Here is a 23,059-nt window from a genome sequence, read left to right as displayed (position 1 = left end):
AGAAGTCCAGATCCTAGAATAAATAAGGGAAAGTGCGGGGGAGGGCAAAGAGCGTGTGGGGAGGGAAATAGGGGAAAAAAATAGTGAATTGGATTGTTCAAGTTACAAGAGGCTGATAACAATGTGTACCTCTATAAGCACCCAGTGTTTGGTTGGTTAAGTCATGAGGACGTGGAAGGCAGTGTGCGAGTCAGCTGATATCGTTATTCATTCCTCTCTGATCGGAATCAAACTTGTAAATGAAGTTAAGTTCCAACCTTCCCTGTGTATTTGGCTTGTGGAATTGGCCTGAAACAACACGGTGACTTTGAGATCGATTAATGAGTGCCTGGGCAGGTCAAAGTGTTCTCTAGCAGGTCGGAGATCTGATTTGTGTCCATTAATTCTTTCCCGTAAAGACTGCCCAGTTTGGCCAATATCCATGGCAGTGGGGCACTGCTGGTATTTGATGGCATAGATCACGTTAGTGGATGTGCAGTTAAAAGAACCCTGATGTAGTGGCTGATGGGGTTGGTCCAGTGATGAAATTGCTAGTGTAGAAGTGTGGGCAGAGCTGGTACAGGGGCTGATTGCAGGGGTGGGTTCCCGGGTGATTGTGATGGAGGTGTGTTGCTTGGTTACTGGAAAGAATTTGTTTGAGGTTCAGGGGTTGTTTGTAGGCGAGGATTGGCCTTTCCCTCAAGGCCTGTGAGAATAAGGGGTCATTTTCCAGGATAGGTTGTAGATTGTTGTTAATGCGTTGGAGGGCTTTAGGCTGTGGGCTATAGGTGATGACAAGTGGAATTCTGTTGTTTTCTCTTCTTGGCCTGTGTTGAAGTAGTTCATGTCTGGGTACTCTTCTGGCTCTGTCAATCTGTTTTTTCACTTCTCCGGGTGGGTATTTCAGAATAAGAATGCTCTATATAGATCCTGTTGGTGTTTGTCTCTATCTGTGGGATTGGAGCAAACACCCCGTTTCACAGAGGCTCCCAGGGCAGCTGGACTCAACATGATACCGATATTTCCCATAGAAGCGTAATGCTTCCTCACAGCCGTCTGCCCTTCCTCTGCCACATTGTCTGTTACACGTATTAGTTGCAAACGGGATTGTAAATTCTTGGAGTCGGGGATGCTATCTTGCTTTGTGTTTGGCACCTCAGTCCTGATCCGGGTACTTGGGCACTACAGTAATGCAAATACCAGAGATTATTAATGGCTGTTGCTGTGGGAAATCAAAGCGGTTTTGCTCTTGGTGAATTTGCTGTCACGGGAACCATGCAAAGCCCCGTAGTTTCCGTTCTCGGGAATCAGCATTGCTTTTGTTTTCTCAGCCTGAAAACGTCCACCCAAAACTGATCCCAAACCTCTAAACACAGTAACTCTGCCACCTGAAATCACTGAAGGTTGCATGGTTCCCGCCCACACTTAGCCACCTGGGAAGAGGGAAAAGCCAGGTAGCCGTGTTGTGCTAGGCGGGGTTTTCCCAGACTTAGTGACTGTGGCATAGTAGCGGATGCTACATGTGTTTAATTTGAAGGGCAGAGGCAAGAAGTAATATGCTAGCAGGAGACCTGGAGACAGACAGTTTGGGGACTCTAGAGTCAGTGTTTAAACTCATGGTCGTCCATTATATTCCTGAAGTAACAGTGTCCTAACATGAATTAGCTGGAAACTGAGTCACTCTAATCAGTGAGGCCAGCCCCCATGATTGTACTGTCAGTCTTGCAGTATGTGGTGCATTTTCCTGATGCGTCTGTTCCTGGAGTCACGTTAGCTTGTGAATCTGTCGGCTTTCATTTAAGTTTCTAGCCTTCGTGGTTGTAGAGGGAAGCTTGAAGATGCGGCATGGTCATATCCCAAAGGCTCAGAAACCAGATGACAAAAAAAGGAACTGAAAACATTATTTGCTTACATCTCCTGGTTTTCTAAGTCAATCTCGTACTTTTGCAGGGAGACAGACTTGTGGTTGTTGAATGTTTTCAGCTGGCAATACCGAACCTGGCTCGGATCCTAGGCTTAAAGCCCTACGCTGGCATGCCATCCAGTTTGGTATCAGATGCTTTGCGTAGCTCTAACTGTTACTAGCTGAACTGCGATAGTGGTTTGAAAACAAAAGGGAACAAAACATGTTCTGAATCTCAAGGGCAACCAGGCTGCAACATCCTGTCCTGTTGACTTTGTACCACTCCAGTTAATGGGAGCCGTGGATTGAATTTTATCTAGATGGCATTAATGCTGACGATAGGCGACAGTCCCTTCATGCTAGTCTGCGTTTGTTTTTTTTCAGGAGCCAGGCCTAAGAGAATCCAAAGGAACAGCATGGACAGCTTAGACCTCTTGAAGTTCCCCTCGGAAAAGGTAAGCAGAGCTGTCTGTTGAAGGAGGCATGGAGGGAGGAGGCAGGGAGCACAACCAAAGTCACATTTGCTGGCCAAGGAGATTAAATATCAGCAGGACTCTCTGATGGCTCATTGGCTGGGTTCATCTAACGGGGCACATGCAATTAGTAGATATCAGCAGAGTCGCTGGGATTAACCAAAGGCGATTTCTAGGGAGCCTGGAAGAGAGGACCCGCTGGTGGAGCTAAATAAGGCACTTAGCTGCTGCTTTTTGAAAAACAATCGTGCCCAGAGAGGACGAGAATTAGCATTTAACCCCGTTAGCTCTCGGTGGCCAATCTCGGTCTCCCCGTTTTGGGGCGGGGTTATTGCTCAGGGTGAAGGCGGAAGGAGAGGCCAGTGCCTTCACGTTACCACCGGGTTTTGCTCTGTTAGCACGTGACCCCCCAGATGCCATGAACAGGAGTGGTAAGGGGCCGGCAGCCATTGGGGACTAGTGCAGCCATCTGGCGCCTGCGGCCAGGGTCAGGCTGGACCCGAACTCACTGGCAGCAGCAGGGGGAAACCACAACATGGCGCTGCTCCCCTGGCTCCCGGCCACCTCCCGCACCCAGTGGCAGGAGGCCGAGTGACACAGCTGGCATCTGCGGGAGCAGGGCAGGGAAGAGGCGGGGACAGGGCGGAGCAGGGGGGCTGTCCTGGTCCTCCCACAGGGTAAGGGTGGCACAAGAAGGGGTCAGGGTGGTGGTGATCACGTGGCCAGTGCTCCTCCCCCCCCCCCCCCCGGTGTTCTTCCTCACCAGTCGCCTCTAATAGGAAATGTCGGGTCCAGGCGTGTTTCTTCTCCACTTGACCTCAGCTCGTGTCTGACCCCTCCCGCCTTCGGGACACCTTGAATTTTCCTTGAGAAATCTTCCCCAGACAATTCACTTTCTTCGTGGGATCCGACTGGCAATTGCCGCCTTCGTCCTGGGGTCACGTTCCCCCTCCCTGAGGAGATTTCCCCGGCCAGCCGATAGCCCTTTCCAGCCATAGATCTCAGGGGTGTCAGAATTAGCCCGCCCGCCCGCCTCCACGGGGGGGTGGGGGTGGGGAGGGGGACAGCCGGGAAGGGGCTCACCCCCGGTGGCAGAGTCACCAGTCAGGCTAGGCCTAGCAGCTGGGGAGAAGATTTTCAGATCCTTTAGGCACCTGAAGATACAGAAGATGGGTGCTAGGAGGAGTTGACAGGAGTATCTGACACACACGGGCGTTCAGTGGAAGTTGGGTACCTAACCCGATCAGGCTTTTGTAAATTCTGGTTTGTGTCCATCCATAGGTGCTGGAACTAGGGGAGCAAGGGGAAGGAGCACTGGAAAAAGGAGGTCGGGGGCCATGGCCTCATATCTTTTTATTGACCACAAGGGCAAGCGATAGAGGAGAGGGGGGTGAAGAGGAGCAAGCTGGAGATGGGGCCTTGGGGGGAAAGGGCAGCATGAAGGCAGGGCCTTGGAGGGAAGGCGTGGTGTGAAGATGGGGGCTCAGGCAAGGGGAAGGGGTGGTGTGAAGGCGGGTCCTCGGGGGGGAAGGGGCGGCATGAAGGCGGAGCCTCAGGGGGAAGGGGCGGCGTGAAGGCGGGGCCTCGGGGGGGAAGGGGCGGCGTGAAGGCGGGGCCTCGGGGGGAAGGGGCGGCATGAAGGCGGGGCCTCGGGGGGGAGGGGCGGCGTGAAGGCGGGGCCTTGGAGTAGGGCTGCCAGGTGTCGGGTTTTGAACCGGACAGTCCAGTATTTGAGCTTTCTGTTCGGGAAACAAATTGGAAAAAATAGAACTGTCGGGTATTTTCTAAATCCGATGTTATGTAGATTGTGATGTAATGTCGAGTGTGTTCGGTATTTTTGTTGAAACCATCTGTGCACTGATGGACCCCTCTCTCTCTCTCTCTCTCTCTCTCTCTCTCTCTCTCACATTCTGTCTCTCACACTCACACTCACACACACACACGCACTCTCTCTCTCACACACACACGCACTCTCTCTCACACACACACACACGCTCTCTCTCTCACACACACACACACACACACACACTCTCTCTCTCACATTCTCACACACACACACTCTCTCTCTCTCTCTCTCTCTCTCACATTGTTCTAGGAAGGCTTTGCTGCTTCTGGCTGGGGATTCTGCCTCCCCCTTGGCTTGAAGTGCTTTCCGGCAGGGTTTACGGTTGGGTTCAGTGGCTCTCAGCACCCCCTCTGTACAAACTGTTCCGCCTTCGTGACTCTGACCCCAGACTGCTCAACTCCCAGTCTCTGCTCCGTCCCTCTGTGGCAGCTGCCCCTTTCGTTCACCCACACGCTGACCGTGACACCCCGTGCTGGGCATCTGGCCTGCCACTAACTGTGACAGCCCCCCCCAGTGCAGCCCCAGCCTGCTGCTGACGCTGGGAAGGGTGGGCGGTGGTGGCACTTGCGGGCAGAGAAGGGTCCCTGAGGGGCAGTTAGTGCTGAGGCACCGGATGTCCCTGGGAGCTCGCTCACTGATGTGTGGTTTGTGACGTGCTTCAGTGTAATAGCCGAGCCCTCAGGCCTGAGGATGAGTTTTCAGGGACTCGCTGTGAGCTGTCAGCACCCAGCCGTGAAGGCCTCAGAGCTGAGCGATCGCCCATTCTCCTTCAAGTGGCCCTTGTGGGGAGGTTATTTTGGTCTCTTCCTGGCAGCCTCGTCAGCTGCATTGTTCCTGGGGCTCTCCAGCCCACTTGGAGGGAATGTGATTAGAGCCGGAGAGCCGGGGCATGTGCTCTGCGTCCCCAGTGGGAGCAGTGATCCGATTCAATCTCCCGTCTCTCTCTCCTCTCCTTAGTCCCCCCAGCCGCTTCTCCACCCCATCGCCTGCTCCTCTCGTCCTTTCGGCCTGCTCCCTCACATTATCTAGTGTGACCTGGAGAGCACAGGCCTTAAATTCCACCCACTTCCTCCTGAGTTGAGCCTTGTAACTTGTCTGACTAAAGCATCTTCTAGAAAGCCACCTAGTCTTGATCTAAAGCAGCGACGGGCAGTCAAGGCTAATGGGTGGGACACGTGAGGGGCCCTCTTCCATCTCCAAGGGCCACAAGATTGAAACGAGGCAGGACCCCAAGAATAGGATAAAATACATGGCACTCGATTCTCCTTTATCGAGCCTTTTCAACACCCAGCGATCCGTTATCGGGGGCAAATTCAAAGTAACAAAGAAGTGGCGGGTGAAATGGCACGGCTCTCACGGTGTTGTGCGCAATCAGCATGCGCCTCGTGTGTGTCCTTGCTTTTAATAGGTGTCATTTCGCATCAGGGATGTAAATGGTTAACCAGTTAACTGGAAAGCCGCACCCTTCACCTGGTTAACCAGTCGGGACTGGAGCAGCTCTCCGTTCAACCTGGGCAGGGGGCAGCTCCCCGTCCGTGGTGGGCCAGGTCCCCTCACTGCAGATTACGTACTAGCTCCCTGGGGACGGCAGGGGCTGCCAGCCCCACTCCCGGGAAGCTGTTGCTGTGGACTGTGCAATATAAAGCCTCTATACAAGCTTTATACTGCAGAACCCTCAGCACGTGTAACTACGTCACCGCTGGGATTTTTAGCAGTTACACTGTTACATGTGTAAACGACTTTTTACGTCCCTTCTTCGCATTTTGCCAAGGGCTGCTCAACCCTTCTCTCTGCTCCAGGCCTTGCCCCCACTCCACCCCTTCCATCAACCCCCCGCACGGCCTCTTCCCTGCCTCCTTCCCCTCTCTTCCCAGCATTTCCGGAGCGCCACGAATCGTGTCCACGCTCTAGAAGAGAAGGGGAGGTGCAGGAATGGGGCGTGAATCAGCTGATTCTCAGCGCTCCAGAAAGTGCTGGGAGGGAGGGGAAGGATTAGGTAAGTGCAGGGCCTCCAGCGCACGAGAAACGTGAGGGGAAGGGCAGAGGGCGTGACTATTACCCTCGTTGTTGAAAATCTTCGCTGTGTACCTGACTTGTCTGGTTTTAACTTCCAGCTCTTGGTTCTTGGAGAGTGGATACAAATAAATGATTTTTTAAGGATTTTTTTAAAAATGTAATGCAGTTTTTTTAAAAAAACCAAACCTATTGAAAGTTAAATATGAAATTAACAATCTAAACTTCTTATAAACTATTAAAATCATTTAAATTAAATACCAAAACAATGTTAGGCAGTGTGTGTCTGCCACAGTATTTCGAGAACGTAGAACATAAGAACACCCAGACTGGATCAGACTAAACATCCATCAAGCCCAGTATCTTGTCTCCTCACTGGGGCCAATGCCAGGTGCTTTAGAGAGAATGAGCAGAACAGGGAATTATCAAGTGATCCTTCGCCTGTCACTCATTCCCAGCTTTTGGCAAAAGTCTTCTGAACTGGTGGAAGTCATTGAGGTCGGCACCTGGAACCCGAGATCACTAAATACTAAACCCGTTTTTGATAACAGTAGCCTCTTCTGCTTGTGCAGAGCAAATCATCTTCTTCATTGAGTTCACCAGTTCATTCAAAGGGAGGAACACAACAAAGTTGGAAAAACAGAAAAGCTTGTTTTCCTCTTCAAGTCTGTTAATAAAAACTAGGTGTGACAGTGTGAAATCTACTAGTTCTGAACTCCTTGACGGGCATGGTGACCAGCAATAAGGTGTTCAGTGCGTTAACTACAGATAATACTTCCTTTGTTTAATAGTTTATTTAGCTTCAAATGTAAAATATGTTTTAATAAAATCTTTGGTATGTATCTGCCACTATTAAAGTATTTTCATTTAGGTGAGAGAAATGCTCTTTTTGTGCATTTTAATTGAATTCAAATTACAATCCAAATATAGCTTGATACAAATCACAAGTAAATAAATTAATCATCATCTTGTAAATAAGAAATGGCTCATTAACCATATTCTAATGTCAAAATTAAGAATCAGCATAAATTAAGTTTTAAAAATTACATTATGTAATTGCTTAAATAAATGTGTGTCAATACACTATGTTCCTTAACAAAAAGAAGCACCAAATTTAGTGTAAAGGCTATCTTTAGTGGAAATCAATATGTTTTAGTGGTTACCAACTAAAGAGAATCAATCTTTCTTTAGGAAAGTATAACTGAAAAGTAGAAATGCAAAGCATCATTGAAATCGGCAAGCAGGAAACCTCAATTTAAATAATTTATTTTAATCATCATTAATATCAGTGGATTTAAATTTCTTGGATTTAAATCAATCCACCCTGCTTATGTCTCTCTTTGCCGGATTAAAGATCCTTTTAGTAGCCAGTATTTTCTCCTGGTGAAGCTATTTGTATACTGTAATCACATCACCTCTCCATTTTCTTTGTGATAAACTAAGCAGATTAAGCTCTTTAAGCCTCTCCCACTACACCACTTTCTCCTGCACTCAAATCATCTTTCTGGCTCTCTCCTGTGCCCTTTTAGAAATGTGGACACCAGCGCTGGACGCGGTATACCGTATGGATCTCTCCAAGGCTGTGTACAGAGAGAGAAAATCACCTCTCTCCTCCTACTCCGTACTCTTCTTTTTAGACACGTAGGTGCTGAAACTAGGACTGTGGGAGGTGCTGCCGCACCCCCTGCCTTGAAGCGGTTTCCATCGTATACAGGGTTTGCAGTTTGGTTCAATGACTCTCGGCACCCCCATGTGAACGTTCCAGCCCCGCTGCATCCAACGATTCCAGTAGCCCATTTTGTCCCAGCATCGCAGGACCTAGGACTCCTCCATCCCGGGCCCAGCCCCATACTATCTCTTCCTGCCTCTGCTCTGCCCCCGCTCCACCCCCTCCTGCCCCCGCCCCCTCCTACCGCCATTGCACCCCTTCCCACAAGCCTCCTCCCCAAGAGATACGACCCAGGGGGTCACTGGTGGGCTCCCCCCTTCCTCGCTTGAGCCGGCCCCCAGCTGAGTCTCTTGGGAGAGTGGAACAGAGCGGGCTGAGTTGCTCGACTTCCCAGCAGAGTGACCTGGCTGCGAGAGGCCGGAGCAGAGCAGGCCGGGGCTGTGGCGCTCTGTACCCCACGGCTCCCGGCGCTGCTGGGGAGCATAGGGGCGGGTCTGACGCTGCTGGCACCGCTCCCTGTGAGGCCCCGAAAGCACAGGGCCTGGGGTTGCTGCCCCAAACCATCCTGTGGACGAGATGGCTCTGAATGTCGACATAGTGGAAACCAACTCGCAGTGGGGTTTTCTTTAATTATGCATGTAAAATAACAAACAGTGTTACTCCACCCTGACCCAGCTCCTTCCCCTGACCCCTCCCCCCCCCCCCCCAGGTTTTTCTTTTGTAGCCACACCAATTTTTAGTGGCTCGCATTTGCACCATCAGTGCATGCACTTTCACTGCTGGAGGCATGGCTGCAGGTCAGGGTCTTCAATGCCCTTCTCCCCCTCCCCCCACCTCACCCTGGACGGTAGAGGACGGTAGCAGCAAAACCCATTAATATTGCAGCTAAAGTTCCCGCCAGACCTGCCCATGGTCCTTGGAGCATCCGGGCGCCGTGCTCAGGCGCCAAGCACCACGCTTACTGCAGGGTAGCCCGAGGGCTGGAAGCTCTGAGCGTCACATCCCGGCTGTCCTGCACTGTTGGCTTTGGTCTGTGCCGTGGCTGCATCCTCGCAAGGGAAATACCAGTGTGTCGGAGGAGACAGGCCAGTGAGGGATAGTCAGGCAGGGAGAGGAGGGGGATTGGAATGGGAGAAGCTTTATTTCCAGAAACGGAAGTTACATGGTCCCGTGGGCAGGACACCGGACTCGGAAATCGGTTCCTGTTTCTGACTCCGCCATAGATCTTCTCTGTGACCTTGTGCAAGTCACTTCATCCCTCTTGTCATGGGGGGGCGGGAGAAGGCCTATCTAGGGAAGGCAAGATAAAGCCCCGCCCCTTCCACCCAAAACCACACACCTTCTTCCCGAGACCATGCCCTTTCGACCACCTCCCCCTCCCAGTCAACCCCAGCGGAGGGCCAGAGCTGCCGCACTGCAGGCCTCGCCCTCCCGGGATGCTGGGGAGCCGGGCTGTGCAGACCCGGTCCCTCTGGACAGCTGGGCAGTGTAGGGAAGGCGATGCATTACCCGCCACCTGTGCGCTGGGATGATGGGTCATGTTTATTGTCGCCACGGTGGATGGCAGGACCTGAAACCGGGCAGTCTGCTTGGAACCAGCTACCCTCACCCGGCAGTCACTGCACGCGTCTCGCATCGGGAGCGTGGCGGGAAGAAGAGGGGCCTGGAACTCTACAAACATTGTCCGTGTTCAGTATCGTTAAGGAACCGCGTGGTAGTTGAGGGCACTTCCCCTCCGTGCCGACCTGCAGAGTGGAGGGTCTGGAAGATTCACACTTGCTGCCTGAGCGGGTGTGCTCCCTTGCTCGCCCAGTGCTCAGGAGAAAGACCCGGGCGGCGTGGGACAGAGCTGTGTGCGTCTCAGGCCAGCGATCAGCGGATCTGCGAGTCGCTGCGGGCTCCGCCACGGTTAGTCAAGCCGAGGAGGGGCAGATGTAGCCAACAGATGGACTCGCCAACAGCTCCACGGCTTGGGCTTGCTGGAGCGGCAAGGTTCACAGCTGTGCTTGGAGGAGGGATTCACAAACGAGATCGCCGGCTGCCCAGGGCCCACCGGCAACCAGGTCAAGTTGTTTTGTTTTTTTTTAACTATTCTGCTGCAGGTGGCATCTCAACTGGTGAGACCGTCTCTCCTTCCCAGCTGAAGCTCCTTGTCTGCACACTCTTGCTGGTACCATTTTCTTTTCCGTTCTTGATGATGCTTATATCCCGGCAGGCCGTTTTCCGACATCCAATGAGTCTGCTTCACTGCCTCAGATCTGGAATGGCCTGCAGCAGACCTCTTCTGCCTAACTAAGCTGTGTGTAGACCTGGCCAATGCTATCTATCCAACTGACTTGCAGTGGGGGAAACTGAGGCATGTCCATGGCCAAGTTGGGAATAGAACTCGGGTCACCTGATTCCCAATGCAGTGGCATAGCCAGATGAGGGAAAGTGAGTTCATGATCACAGCGGAGCAGCTGCTGAGATCCTGACACTGTTTCTGCTTTCTCGGGACATGTCTTTTGTTGTAAATATGAAGAACTACTGCACGGAGTTTTCAAATGTGAGGGCGTCGGTGCAAGCTATAACCTCTGCCTTTTGGGCATTGCTCACCTTTAACCCCTGTCTGTGCTGGGTATGCTGACGTATGGATGGAAGGGGAGAGTCTCTCTGTAGGTGTGGAAGCGAATGGATGAAAAGGAAGTAAATCTACTCCTGCAGTAGCTGATTTCTTTGTTGAGCTCTAGGAACCCTTTGTGTTTGCAAATCAGAGATGCCTATTACTAGCTGTAGGGTAAATGGGTTTTTTTTCTATGACAATTACACCCACTACGGATGGAATTAAAGTGATTTAATCAAATCTCGGGGAGTCGCTTCCAAATGACTGTGTCTCGTGTGTCTGCCTGACCTGGTAGTTTTTCTCCATGAGTAGTTTGAAATGTGACCCAGCTGCCGGGTTCTTCTTGGTTTCCTGGGCCTTAATCCCTTACAAGAAATCCTGCTTATTATTTGTATTGAGTGCTGTTCGTGTGCTGGGTAGTGGAAAGCATCTCACTCGCTGGGTTGCTGCATCGAAGATTTTTGGGCAGGATTGTTTGTGCTTTCGCGACATATAGGTGATCTCCTTGGAAGTCCCAGGTCCCACGTTAGTTGATGGCTGTAACGTGCTTGGAACCCACCTCTTGCGAGCACCGTCCATTCCTTGGCAGTGTTTCTCTCGGCTGGTCTTAGGCAGCTCAGGCCTTACAGTCCACATTCTTTCTTGGCCCTGCTGTAGTGCTGTAGCTCTAAGTCTTTTTCCTGGAGCCTTTTTCCCTCACCCAACAGAGGCCCATCCTGGTATCCTCAACTGGTGTCCCCTTTCTGCAACTCTTCCCTCAGCTCAATCTTCAACTAGACCAGCAGGGCCCATCTTGGTATCCTCAAGTGGGTTGGCCAAGTTCTGCACTCAGCCTGCCCGCACTGACTTTTCAAGGATCTGCTGCTCTTCCCTCCATCCTGGCATCCAGTCTTCCCTCTTCGAGTTCCATGCAGCAACTAACTCCTGCTCTATTCTGCAGCTTCTTTTATATGGCCCTCCTAAGCCTTGATCGGCTGCTTCCCCTGCAGCCTCTCTAGCCTGCTTGGAGGATTTCTCCACTGATCCATTCCAGAAATGGGTGTGGCAGAGCCCTGAGGACTCCAGCAGCGGGCCTTTGGGCCTAGTCCACCCCATCACAGCACCTCTTGATCTCTCTGAGGTGGTGGTGTCTTAATCCAGTGTCCTCAAATTGCAGCCGGGGCTCTAGAATGGCTTTCTCTGTGCCTAGTAACTATCACAAATTTCTGGCATGGACTTACATACCCACTATCTAAAATATCCCTTCCACTCTAAACAGAATAGCAGTCTCTCCCCTCCACTTAACTCCGATACTCTTCAAGAACGATGACTAAGGTTGCCAGGTGTCCGGCTTTTCTCTCCCCCCCCCCCCCGGCACTTTTTTGCCCTTTTTGGGGGGCGGGGTGTCTGGTATTTTTGGTGAAGCCATCTGGCAACCCTAATAATGACGTGGTCCCCAAAAGTGCCCATGACGAGCTAGCATAAGGCAGACGAATTGCATTTCCTTTGCATGATGTGTCCTCTCCAGTCTATTGTCCACTGCTGAAAGGGGTGACAGTTGCAAAACTGGAATTCTCCAGGCCATCCTCATAAATTGTGGCTTCCAAACTCCAGGTTAACTTCCTACAGATTCTAGGGGTAAACCTGCCATCACCCCGTGAAGGCTCAGCTGAATTATGCAATGAATGTTTCTTGTCCTCCCAAGGAGCAGAACGGGGATAGCCACCATATGGGAGACCTGAAGATCACGGGAAAGGACTTCTTGTCTCTGCCTGTGAGATCCAAGAAATACCAGGAGAACCAGTCCGGTTCAGAGAGGAAAATCCAGGAGTCCCATTTGTCACCGGTGGATGCCAGTGATGTCCGAGTCCAGGTGTCTCAATCGGTAGGAAGATGACGGGCGTTTTTCGCCCCTTCTTTGAGCTTTTTATAAAATGTTCATTCTTGTCACATTTGTAACCTGACGGGATGGGAGGCAGTGTGGCCTAGTAGATAGAGCCCTAGACTCCAGAGATCTGGATTTTATTCCCAGTGCTCTGCTGGCCTGTAATATTTGGCAAATCAATTGACTGCTCCCTGCCTTAATTTCCCCCATTTTAAAATAGGGATAATGACCCTGACGTCTCCTTTTGAGACCTACTGATTACAAAAGGCCATAGAATAGTTGAGGATGATTATTAACACTAATGGGACTATTATGTGAACGATCCTATGGTTGTTTTCCGTTTGCTGTTTTCGCAAGAGAGGCGATCCGAATTTCTAAGTGCGGGGCTGTTCGCATGCCAAGTCACCATTTCGAGCAATTTTGTCAGCCTCCCTGTGCGGGGCCCTCACTGGATACAGACGAGGGTGCCTGCTCTTCAGGGGGCGGGGGCGGGGCACTTTTGGGGAATTGGACCCTTGTGGGGCATCCCCAAGTGAGCGGCCCAATCACAAGTCGCTTTTGGAGAAGCGTGGGCCAGGTTTTGTCCTGAGCCCGTCCCCAGGCTGGTGTTGGTGCTCTCCAAGGAGGCAGAGCTCTGGGTAGGCCCTGGGAGGTAGCCGAGTGCAGGCCTGCTGGGCGGGGGCAAAAGGGGCAGTTGCTCCACGGCTCCCAGACATGGCTACTGCGGTGGTGGCCGAAGCCCTGGGTCCTTGAAAGCATCTCCCAGAGTGCTGTGTGCTCTGGGTGGCTGTGAGTGCTGGGGGAGAGGAGGGATCATGCTGTGCTCCAAGCGGCATGGAAGACAGGTTGCCCCGCCCCTTGTACCCAAGGCTCCACCCTTTCCATCCGAGGCCCCGCCCCTTGCACCCGAGGCTCCGCCCCTTCCACCTGAGGCCCCACCTCTTGCAGAAGTGAGGAACTGAGTCCTCTCTCCCACCGTGCCCAGGGGCTCGTGGGGGCTGGCGGCGCCCTGGCTGATTACGTGCTGCTTCAGAGAGAAGGGAAGAGCATGGGCCAGCCCCTCCTCACTGAGGGTTGGCCGGCGGCTGCGCCGTACAGTCAGCAGAGGGGCTCTGCTGTGGGAACCTGGGAAAAACAAGCTGGCCTCAGCTGTGTTGAGTGAATGGCTGCGATGGTGTCGTCTGGCAATTACAGCGTCCGGGGTCAGCGGAGTTGCTTTGATTGACGCGGTTGGTCCCTGAACCGCAGAGAGTCCCAGTTGGGTGTGTTTGAAATAGATTGTCATCCCGGCACATCAGGCGGTTGAGCTGGTTTCTGATGGTGCTGATGGGCCCGGTTTCCACGGACGGGCAGCTGCGGGGTTATCCTGAGGAGGCTGTTGGGTTTGTATTCCACGCTGCAGCCCGGAGCCAGAGCCACAAATGGGAGCCAACAACCTCGCTGGGCACCTGAGCAATGGGGGGGGACGGGGCAGGGCCAAGGGCAGCTGGACCACAGTGCCCCCAGCCCTCAGCACTGCCTGGATTGTGGGTTTCCCAACACGCAGCCCTGCCTGGAGCGCACCACACCTCCGCCTCCCCCCGGCACCCCGAGAATCGCCTGCGGGGCACCGTGCAGTGGTGATTTGAAGGGCTCAGGGATCCAGCCAGTTTGAATCGCCAGGCCGCAGGGCAGTTGCCTCTTCCCTCCTCCCTGTCAGGAGGCCTGGCCACAAGCAACTGCTGCAGGTCTCACTGCGGGCAAGGTGGCTTTGAAATGTTTTCACTCCGTGATCTCAAATGAGGAGCTCTGATTGATTCCAACAACATAAGAACGGCCAGGCTGGGTCAGACCAAAGGCCCATCCAGCCCAGCGTCCTGTCTGCCCGCAGCGGCCAGCGCCAGGTGCCCCAGAGGGAGTGAACAGAACGGGATCCTCACGTGATCCCTCCCCTGTCACCCATTCCCAGCTCTTGACAAACAGAGGTTCAGGACACCATTCCTGCCCATCCTGGCTAATAAGTATTGAGGGACTTAACCTCCATGAATTGATCAAGCTCTTTTTTGAACCCTGTTAAAGCCCTGGCCTTCACCACATCCTCTGGCGAGGAGTTCCACAGGTTGACGGCGCACTGCATGGAAAAAAAAGCCCTTCCTTTTGTTTGTTTTAAACTTGCTACCCATTCATTTCATTTGGTGACCCCTCGTTCTTATGTTATGGGAAGAAGAGCTGGATAAGTTCACAGAGGATAGGTCCAGCAATGGCTGTTAGCCAACATGGGGAGAGCCACAGCCCTATGTTCCAGATGTCCCTTGCTTCTGAGTGCCAGGTTCCGGGACTGAATGGCAGGGGAAGAGATCACACGATAACTCCCTGTTCTGTTCATTCCCTCGGGGACATCTGGCATTGGCCAAAGGATCCTGGGCCAGATGGACCTTTGGTCTGTCCCAGTGGGACCATTTTTATCACGTTCTTATGATTCCCAGGGTGGCTGTCCTGTGCGCCGGGGGGGCGGTTAATTTAAACACGGCAACGGGCCCTGTGGAACCATGTGGATCTTCGGGAGCGCTCTGTTCTCGTGCACTCGCACGGCGCCGCGGGGTTTGGGTTACAGATGCGTACGGGGAAACGCAGGCAAATGCAGAAAGAACAAGCAAGCAGAGGGGCCTGTTCTGTTAGCATTCAAAACACTCACCAGAAGAACGGGACGCAAAAGCTGTTTGTGTAGCTCCAAATGAACTTGAGCTGCAGCTCTTGGATCTAGACTCCCCTTCCCTAGGGCTCGGGGTCCTGGGTTTATCTCAGGTGTTGTGTTTGGGTTCCCTGGATTGCGGCTACTGGTCAGAGAACAGGGCTGGGAGCCGTGGCCTGCCCTACACAGGCCCTTTACCCCGACTGTGTCCCTTTGCGAGAGCTCTCGGAGCTGAGATCCTGTTCCCAGGCAGCACCTTGGGAAACGAGTCTCCAAGGAAGAGCGCTTTCCTCGGTTTACCCGCGCAAAGCTGGACACCAGCAAGGAAAACAAAGCTCAGCAAGCCGAAGAGGAGGTGGGGGCAGCAGAAGGAACACAAAGACCAAGAGAAAACATTTCTGCCAGAAATAGCCTTGTATTTTTAACACCAACAGGCAGCCAGCAACCGAACAAAAGCCCAGCTCCAGCAAACGGTCAGGCAGACCACGTCCCCCTCCCCCCAGGAGCGCAGTGGCGAGGATGCAGGCTGCTGCGTGTGGTAAAAAAGCCCCCCCTGACCATCCCGGCCTGACGAGGGCCTTGTGGCAGTCTTGTCGCAGAAAAGCCAATCTGTCTGCCAGCGACTCCTGGGAGGCGGGGAGGGGGCAGTTTGGGAGCCGCTATGAGGCTGAGATCCAGGATCAAACCCAAACTTGTAGCCACTTCGGTTTTCCCCTCCCCAAATGCACAGGCACGCACACGCTCACCAGCTGGCAAGAGTCAGTGCTCACACGTGGGTTCTCACACGCACACTCTGTACTTAGTGCTGTTTCGCAGGGAGGGAACGACACTTTGCAGGCCAAAAAGACCAGTCGCTATTGCCGAGTGTAGACTAGGGATGCAAAAGGTTTAACCGGTTAACTGATAAGCATCCACTAATCGGTTTCCATTACGGCTGAACTCCCGCAGTGCAGCTGGCTCCCCGGGAGCGGGGCTGGCAGCCAGGAGCTGACGCGTGCTGGGAGCCGGGTTATAAACTGGGAGTGGGGCTGGCAGATTGCTGTGAGCCCTGGCAGCTCCACTCCTCCAGCTGCTAGCCCCGCTCCCGGGGAGCCGGCTGCAGCCATCCTGCGCTGCGGACTTTGAAGTATAAGCCTTATACTGCAGCACCCGCAGCTTGGGGCGGCAGCCGGCTTCCCAGGAGCCATAGGGGCATCTATCCCCATCCTTCCCTCCCTGGTCCCTCCCAGCCGTAGATCCCCAAACCTCGTTAACTGTGTAACCACTAGGATTTTTAACCGTTGCACAGTTACCGTTTTTACGCCTTTTCTACCGCCCTAATGTGGACAAGGCCTTCGTGTTGGTAGGACCCGGCCCTCGGTTATACACATGTTCGTTTTTTAAGGGCATGATCATGACACACGTGCAAGCAGGCAAGGGAATTCCAGTTCCCAACATCATTAGGGGAACCAGACAGCGCCTCACTGGGGACTTGTCTCTCCTGGGCAGGGGTGAGGAAGGCTTTGCCTAGCTATTGGCAAACTAATGCTGATGCCAGCTGCACTCCTGAGGCAAAAGCCCCTTCTCTGTCCTTGCACCGATCGGGGCTCCTGGCCTTGCAGCCTGCTCTGGATTTCCAGGTTTGGCGTCTGTTCGCCTTGTGGCCGCGGGTGGTTCTGTGCGCTGGGACAGCAGCGCGTTGAGCCTGCCGTGCCTCAGAAAGACAGGCGTGCGTGGGCTGGGGGGGTGGAACGCCGCGGACAAGCCCCAGTCTGTTCCCTGCACGCACCGAGCGTGGCCCCTCTGGCCCTGCCCCAGCCGAGAACAGACCAGCCCCTGAGGAGTGCCCAGGCTGAACGGCGAAGGCGGCCCCCCGGCTTGTATTTGAAGGGGAGTCCCTTATTTGGCAGCGGATGGAAGAGCTGGCAAGGACGGAGCATTCGCCTGGATTTGTTTTCAAGCAGTAGCCATGCCCAGGGTTACACGCTGGGACCCACCCGGGCTTTGGTGCCAGGAATGCGTCAGCGGGGGCTAGTGCCCCGACGGGGGCTGGTTCTTCTCTTTGCCCAGAGCATGTTTTTATCTGCCTGCCTTTTCTTTCTTTGCAATGGGGGCGCTTGCCACGAAGGACGGGGAGTGTTTAGCAGAACGCCAAAGTTTCCTCTAGTCACTGGCAGTGGGATGCTCGTGACGTCCCCAACTTCCCAGCAGGGGGTGCTGTACCCGCTCGCTAGGGCTTGCCCCTCTCTTCATACCCAAAAAACGATGTGCAGTATTTTTATTTCCTTTTTGGAAGAAGCCGAGACTTCTCTGGGGTGATGGCTCCGTGGAAAAGTGTGTGTGTGTGTGTACACTCACCCCCCTGCTAACATGTACTGGTCTGTGTAGTAATGCGTACGTGTGCATGCAGAAGGGTGTATACGTGAAACACACACGTGCACCAGGCCAGATTTACAAACAAGCTCCGCACCCAGGGGCCGGCATTCTCACCCTTTGGCAGCTGAGACCTTTTGAAAGCCTGGCCCTGGCTCTGTGTGCAAGCCCCTCTGAAGACATGGCCGTGCGGGTTGCGTACCTGCGTGCGCACACAGGCTAACAAAGGGTGCCTCGCTCCTGTGCATGAATGTCCCGGCCACCCTCTTTCATGTAATTCATGGCAGCTTCTAGCTCGGGTCACTCTTCCAAGAGACAAGACGTTCGCTTTCCTTCTGCCTAAGCCTGATGCTGCAGTGCATCAGCTTGCTTTATGGGCGCGTGGGTGGGCTTGTTAAGCGATAATTCTCATTTACATGATCCTTTTTTTAACTCCGAGCTGGCAAATCCCACCCTAGATGCTAACGCGAGGAGGTAAAAATAGATTTGTCCGCTGGGTCACGGCACAGCGCTGCTGAGCCCGGCTCCCTGAAAGCTGCCGTCGGCTGGATGACTTAGGCAAGAATTCACGAAGTCTGCCCTTTACTGAGGACTCTTTGTTGCTTAAAGCCGCTAACTGGAGAACTCTCTCAGAGAGGGATGCTAACAAAGAGACTTTTCCTTTGCTCAGCCTCTACCGTACTCAGCCCCCCGGCAGTTCTGAGCGGGCGATAGTCTCTCTCTTTTACAGGTGGGGAAGTGAGGCCCAGAAACCAAGTTCACACAAGAGCAAGGCCCTGCCTTACACTTAGCCAGTGTACCAGCTCTTACAGTGTTTTTAATACTTGAGCAGCAGCAAGGTTTGATGCTGGAACCCTGCCCGTGAAAAAATTGACTTGCAGAGCTGCAGGGGGAGCTGTAGCCGATAGCATTAACACCGGCTTATCGGTTAATCGTTCAGTTGGCTGCACTGTTACATCCCTACCCTCTGTCACAGGGTCCGATAGGCCTGGGTGGTGCGTGAGGCTGGAGAGACTAAGGATCTGTGAGTGATTCCATGGTACGACTGGTGTAGGAGCTCCCGTATATCACTGGCTTGGTGAAATCTAGCTGTAAAACACACCACCCGTTCGAGCGTCTCCCTGCTTTCTGCCTGTTTGCCCTGTGGCAGGAATTCAGTCGTGAGCCACTCCAGTCAGTGTTAGTCATGGACAGACCTTCCTCGTGCTTCTGAGAGAGGGGGATACGGATGCCCATTGTGCAGAGCAGGGTGTGAACTCACTCTCCTGGGTGGCAGACCAGCACCCCCATTACAGGCTGGCAAACTGGAGAAAGGATTTGGCATGTCCAGGTTGATTGGTACCGTCACTGATCGGGCTCGCCAGTTCCCTCTGCCCGGCCGGCCGGTGTGCAGACAGGCCATGAGGAAAGGCGGCCGGTGGTCTGGAACGGTCTCTTCCACATGGATGGGTTTATTTCAGGGAACACGCCAGACTCCAAAATGGACTCCCGTGGGCAGTGCTCTCCCGCTTGCTCTCCCCTGTTTTTTCAATGGGCTGAGGTGAAAATTAGTGGCTTCTCATCCCCAACGGAGGGAGGCTGGTTCCTGGACTTACAGCTAACGGCCTCATGTGACACCACAGGCCTATGCTTCAGAGTACACGTGTGAGGAATTCAGCGGCAGTCAATGGGATGGCTCACGTGCCTACATTCCCCTGCTCGCTGTGTCAGGGCCTAAGTGCCCATCTGTGGAAATAAAAACAGCCAAGTAACTAAGATGGGGCTGACAGTGGGAACGGGGCCGTCGCCACCTTGGAACTGGCCCTGCGCGTGTGAACCCTCCTTCGGCAGGCAGCCTCCACCTGGGAGGCGAACGCAGGGCTCCCGCGTGTGTTCGAGTGGCCCTCCCCTCGGCTCTCTCCGCACAGACCATGTATAGTCACAAGGCCGAGGAACCTGGGTTTGATTGGGATGACGACTCGCAGAGACGGGCCGATGATGTGTTTGGACACTAAGCAGTTTTCATGCGCGCCGTGTCTCTAAACATCCCCCGTGACAAACGGCTTTGCAAGGCTTTCCGTTCGCTTAGAGCGTGCTGTCGCCGGAAAAAGAATGGAAAATCTGGCCTGTTTCCCTGCCCCCGTAGACAGGATGTGGGGGGCTTGTTTACTTGTTTTATGTAGCGCGGGCAGGTGCTTTGGCACATGGTTGTATGAGCCCAGAAACCGGGCGCTCAACAGAGGTGTTGCTCACGGGTGCTGTTGGACCGGGAGGCCGAGACATCAGCTAGGGGAATGGCGCGGTGCCCGCGCCGGCAGGCATGGACGTGACGGTGGCTGCCTGTGCTAACTAGCCCAGTGGGGTGGCTGTAAAACACACAGGGATCCCATCCGCATGGTGACATACAGGTCGGGTCTGGGCCCTGCCGAGAGGGTCAGATCAGGGCGAACTGCTGAAAACCAGGGCTGCCCACAGCCCGAGACTGGAGACCTTCCCTACAAGGCACCAAATCGGTCACACTGAGCACGTCAGCTGCCACTCTGGCCAGCAGGCAGCCTCACAGGCCAAACCCTTTAGAGGCCTCAGCGTTCCCTATGCCACAATCAGACCCACGCTGTATCCAGGTGAGAGGCTCTAAAAACCAATCTCGCCAACTCCGAACAGATTCTTCCAGCCCCAAAGGACCAGCCAGTCCCCGGTCAATGGATACCTTGGGTCTTACCCACAAGAGCACGGAGTTCCACAGGTTGACTGTGCAGTGTGGGAAGAAATACTTCCTGTTGTTTGTTTTACGCCTCCTCCCTGCTGAGTTCATTTGGTGAACTTCTCGAAGTGGGGATCCAGGCTATGGAGCTGATGGCTAGAGGAGACCAGGCGGTGCGCTTACCAGATCAAACGCAAGATCCACTCTTTGGCTAAGGTCTTTCCCCCAATAGCACCTTTTCTAGCACCAGTCCCTAGCCCGGACATTGGGAGAGAAGAAGAGTGGGTGATCTTGTCAGCACAAAAAGGTTCGACCAAACTAAGCTAAGGTGTGAATTTAAACTGATGTCGTTCTACCGGTACCATTAGTTCCCATAATAGAAGGACTAGAGGACACCAAATGAAATTAATGGGGAGCAGGTTTAAAACTAATAAAAGAAAGTTCTTCTTCACACAGCGCATAGTCAACCTGTGGAACTCCTTGCCTGAGGAGGCTGCGAAGGCTAGAACTATAACAGAGTTTAAAGAGAAGCTAGATAAATTCATGGAGGTTAGGTCCATAAAAGGCTATTAGCCGGGGATAGAAATGGTGTCCCTGGCCTCTGTTTGTCAGAGGCTGGAGAAGGATGGCAGGAGACAAATCGCTTGATCATTGTCTTCGGTTCACCCTCTCTGGGGCACCTGGTGCTGGCCACTGTCGGTAGACAGGATACTGGGCTAGATGGACCTTTGGTCTGACCCAGTACGGCCGTTCTTATGTTCTTATCCCTTCCCATGTGAGCACATTCTGCAATAGGCGTCCACCGGGGACCTGTGCTAATATAATGACACCAGTTAACTATACTGCTGCAGTTATACCAGTACACTGGTAAAACTTCCCGGTGTAGACAGGCCCTACAAAGGAGCGGACGGAAGAGAAGAAAAGACGAGTGGAATCGTGGAGAGATGAGGTTGCCTGTGGGTTTGTTAAATTCGAATAGGCCTGCCAGCTGGCCTAGATTCCCTTGAGATACCGTGGGTAGGTACCTGAACTTTCACTGGGCTCCTGATGTGTTTTTCTTTATTGTTTGCTGTGCTGCTGGGTCCCAGCCAGAAGCAAAAGAGCCTCATGACCACGAGAGAAACTCTTCCCAGGGTATTTGCTGCACACAAGCTGGAAGCCTCCCCAGAGGTTTCTAGAGCCACTTCGGAGACTGCCTTTTCTCAAGGTCACCTCTTGCTCGGTGCGGTCTCCTCCCTGCCTGCCACAGGGCAAAGGTCAGAGCATCTTCCTGGGCCCACGTGGTCCACATCTCCCATAAGGCCTTGTGTGCACAGGAGGGGCCATTTTCTGTGTGTGGCTTTCCCCAGGCCAGATGAGTGAAATGGGCAATGGCTGGGCGAGGCATGGAGCCTTCTAGGAATCGCACTCGCGAGCTGTCGAGATGCAGGTCGAATTGCTGAGCGGGCGCCAAGCCAGCTTCCCGTGCGGAGCAGCCCAGAGCTTTCCCGCCCCCACAGCTCCCGTGCGGGATCTCTCCCATGGGGCTCCTGAGAGGGGGAGGGAGGCCGGTCCGGTCGGTGCGTCAGTGAATCTCCGCTTGGAAGGAAGTCGAGGGGGAGCGAGAGGAGGCCTCGCAAGGAGACAGGCTCACCTCAGTTCTACCGCGTCACCTACTGATTCCCTGGAATAAACACTCAGAGCAGCGCATTGCTTCCCTGAATCTTAGCAGCGGCCGGGCGCTGGAGCTCCCTCGTGAAAAGACCCATTTCCCCTCCTCCCCCCCAGCCAAGAGTAATGCCACAAACCTGTGGGACTTGCTTTGGTTTTGTCGCCAGTCGAAGTGCGTGCGAGAGAGACGCTAAGCACCTCAGCGGCGAGCCGGCCTTTCCTTGCTGCAGAGCCTGCTCGGATCGCGTCGAGGCCGGCGCTTGGTGCTGCTTTCCTGGGGGTGAGAGCAACGAGCGCTGGGCCAGCCTGGACCCCGTTCGCGCTCTGGTGCCACGATGCCAGCAAGCTGGAACGGGTCACGTCACGGTGCCTGCAAAACTGAAAACAGCGACACGGCTCTGCAGAGCCGCTTCGGCTCCCCCGGCCTGCTTGGGCTCGACAGCCCTGCCGGTGTTTGCAGCAGGACGTGAAGGGCTTGGGCAGCCTGGTAGCAGAGGGGTTAATCACCGCTCCGTGGTCCTGCCATGTTCTAACAAGGTTCCAGAAAAGACCAGCTAGAAATGACCTCTGATCCAGAAGATCTGGCAAGGCCGCTCATGGAAGGACGTTCATCCCCAACGGATGGGCCCTGTTCAAGGCTCCCTGCCGGCGAGGAGGGGTTGTGAAGGATTTGGGACAGCAGTAGACAAGCAGAGGATGTGGTGAACACCAGGGTTCAAAGAAGAGCCAGATCGATTCATGGAGGACAGGTTCATAGACGGCGATTAGCCAGGATGCTGTCCCGAGCCTGTGTGAGTCAGAAGCTGGGTAGGGGCGAAAGGGGAGAGGTCGTGTGATGATTTCCTGTTGTGTTCCCTCCTCGGGGGCACCTGGCGCTGGCCACCGTGGGCCGACAGGACACTGGGCTAGATGGGCCTTTGGTCTGACCCAATCGGGCCTCTCTGATGTTCTGTTGGGCCCATCTGCACGGTCCCTGGGAGAGTGCGTCTGCACTGAAAGCAAAGGGAGGTCCTAAGGGCCCGACGGCGCTAGCTTTCATCCAGCAGGCACCCGGAGGGTTAGTCCTGAAGATGTGGGAGTCTGCACTGCAGCATGGAGCAGCAACCCGAGTCCTTCCGCTAGTTCCCCTGCAGGCTTGGCTTGGGCAGCTGGCCCACCCCACCGGGTTTATAGTACGACTACTATTTCCTGTGCTACCTGCCTCAAAGCTAGTCTGGGGGGGCTGACCATCATAGACATGTGGGGCTGGATGGGCCTTCAGGAAGTCCTCTATCCAGGCCCCCCATGCGAGTAAACCTAGCCCATCCCTGTCAAGAGTTTGTCCAACCTCTTCTTAAAACCTTCCAGCAATGAG

At 53.9% G+C, this 23,059-nt stretch overlaps 1 protein-coding gene across 6 annotated transcripts in view; it reads left to right on the top strand.

The window, feature by feature from the left end:
• The window catches only part of GPSM1 (G protein signaling modulator 1), a 159,425-nt gene that overhangs the window by 101,643 nt on the left and 34,723 nt on the right, over positions 1-23,059 (top strand). For 3 of the 6 annotated variants that reach the window (XM_075905593.2, XM_075905590.2, XM_075905591.2), the window contains 2 exons: positions 2,267-2,337; positions 12,170-12,349. In XM_075905593.2, coding sequence (XP_075761708.2) covers positions 2,267-2,337; positions 12,170-12,349 — 251 coding nt within the window. The remainder of the gene's footprint in view (positions 1-2,266; positions 2,338-12,169; positions 12,350-23,059) is intronic. The other 3 variants (XM_075905594.2, XM_075905600.2, XM_075905599.2) reach the window with 1 other exon arrangement.

This window comes from Pelodiscus sinensis, chromosome 23 (assembly GCF_052426305.1).
Source record: "Pelodiscus sinensis isolate ZL-2025 chromosome 23, ASM5242630v1, whole genome shotgun sequence".
NCBI classification, from domain to species: domain Eukaryota; kingdom Metazoa; phylum Chordata; order Testudines; family Trionychidae; genus Pelodiscus; species Pelodiscus sinensis.
Note: the sequence above shows the minus strand (reverse complement) of the source record. Positions and strands in the feature narration are given on the sequence as shown.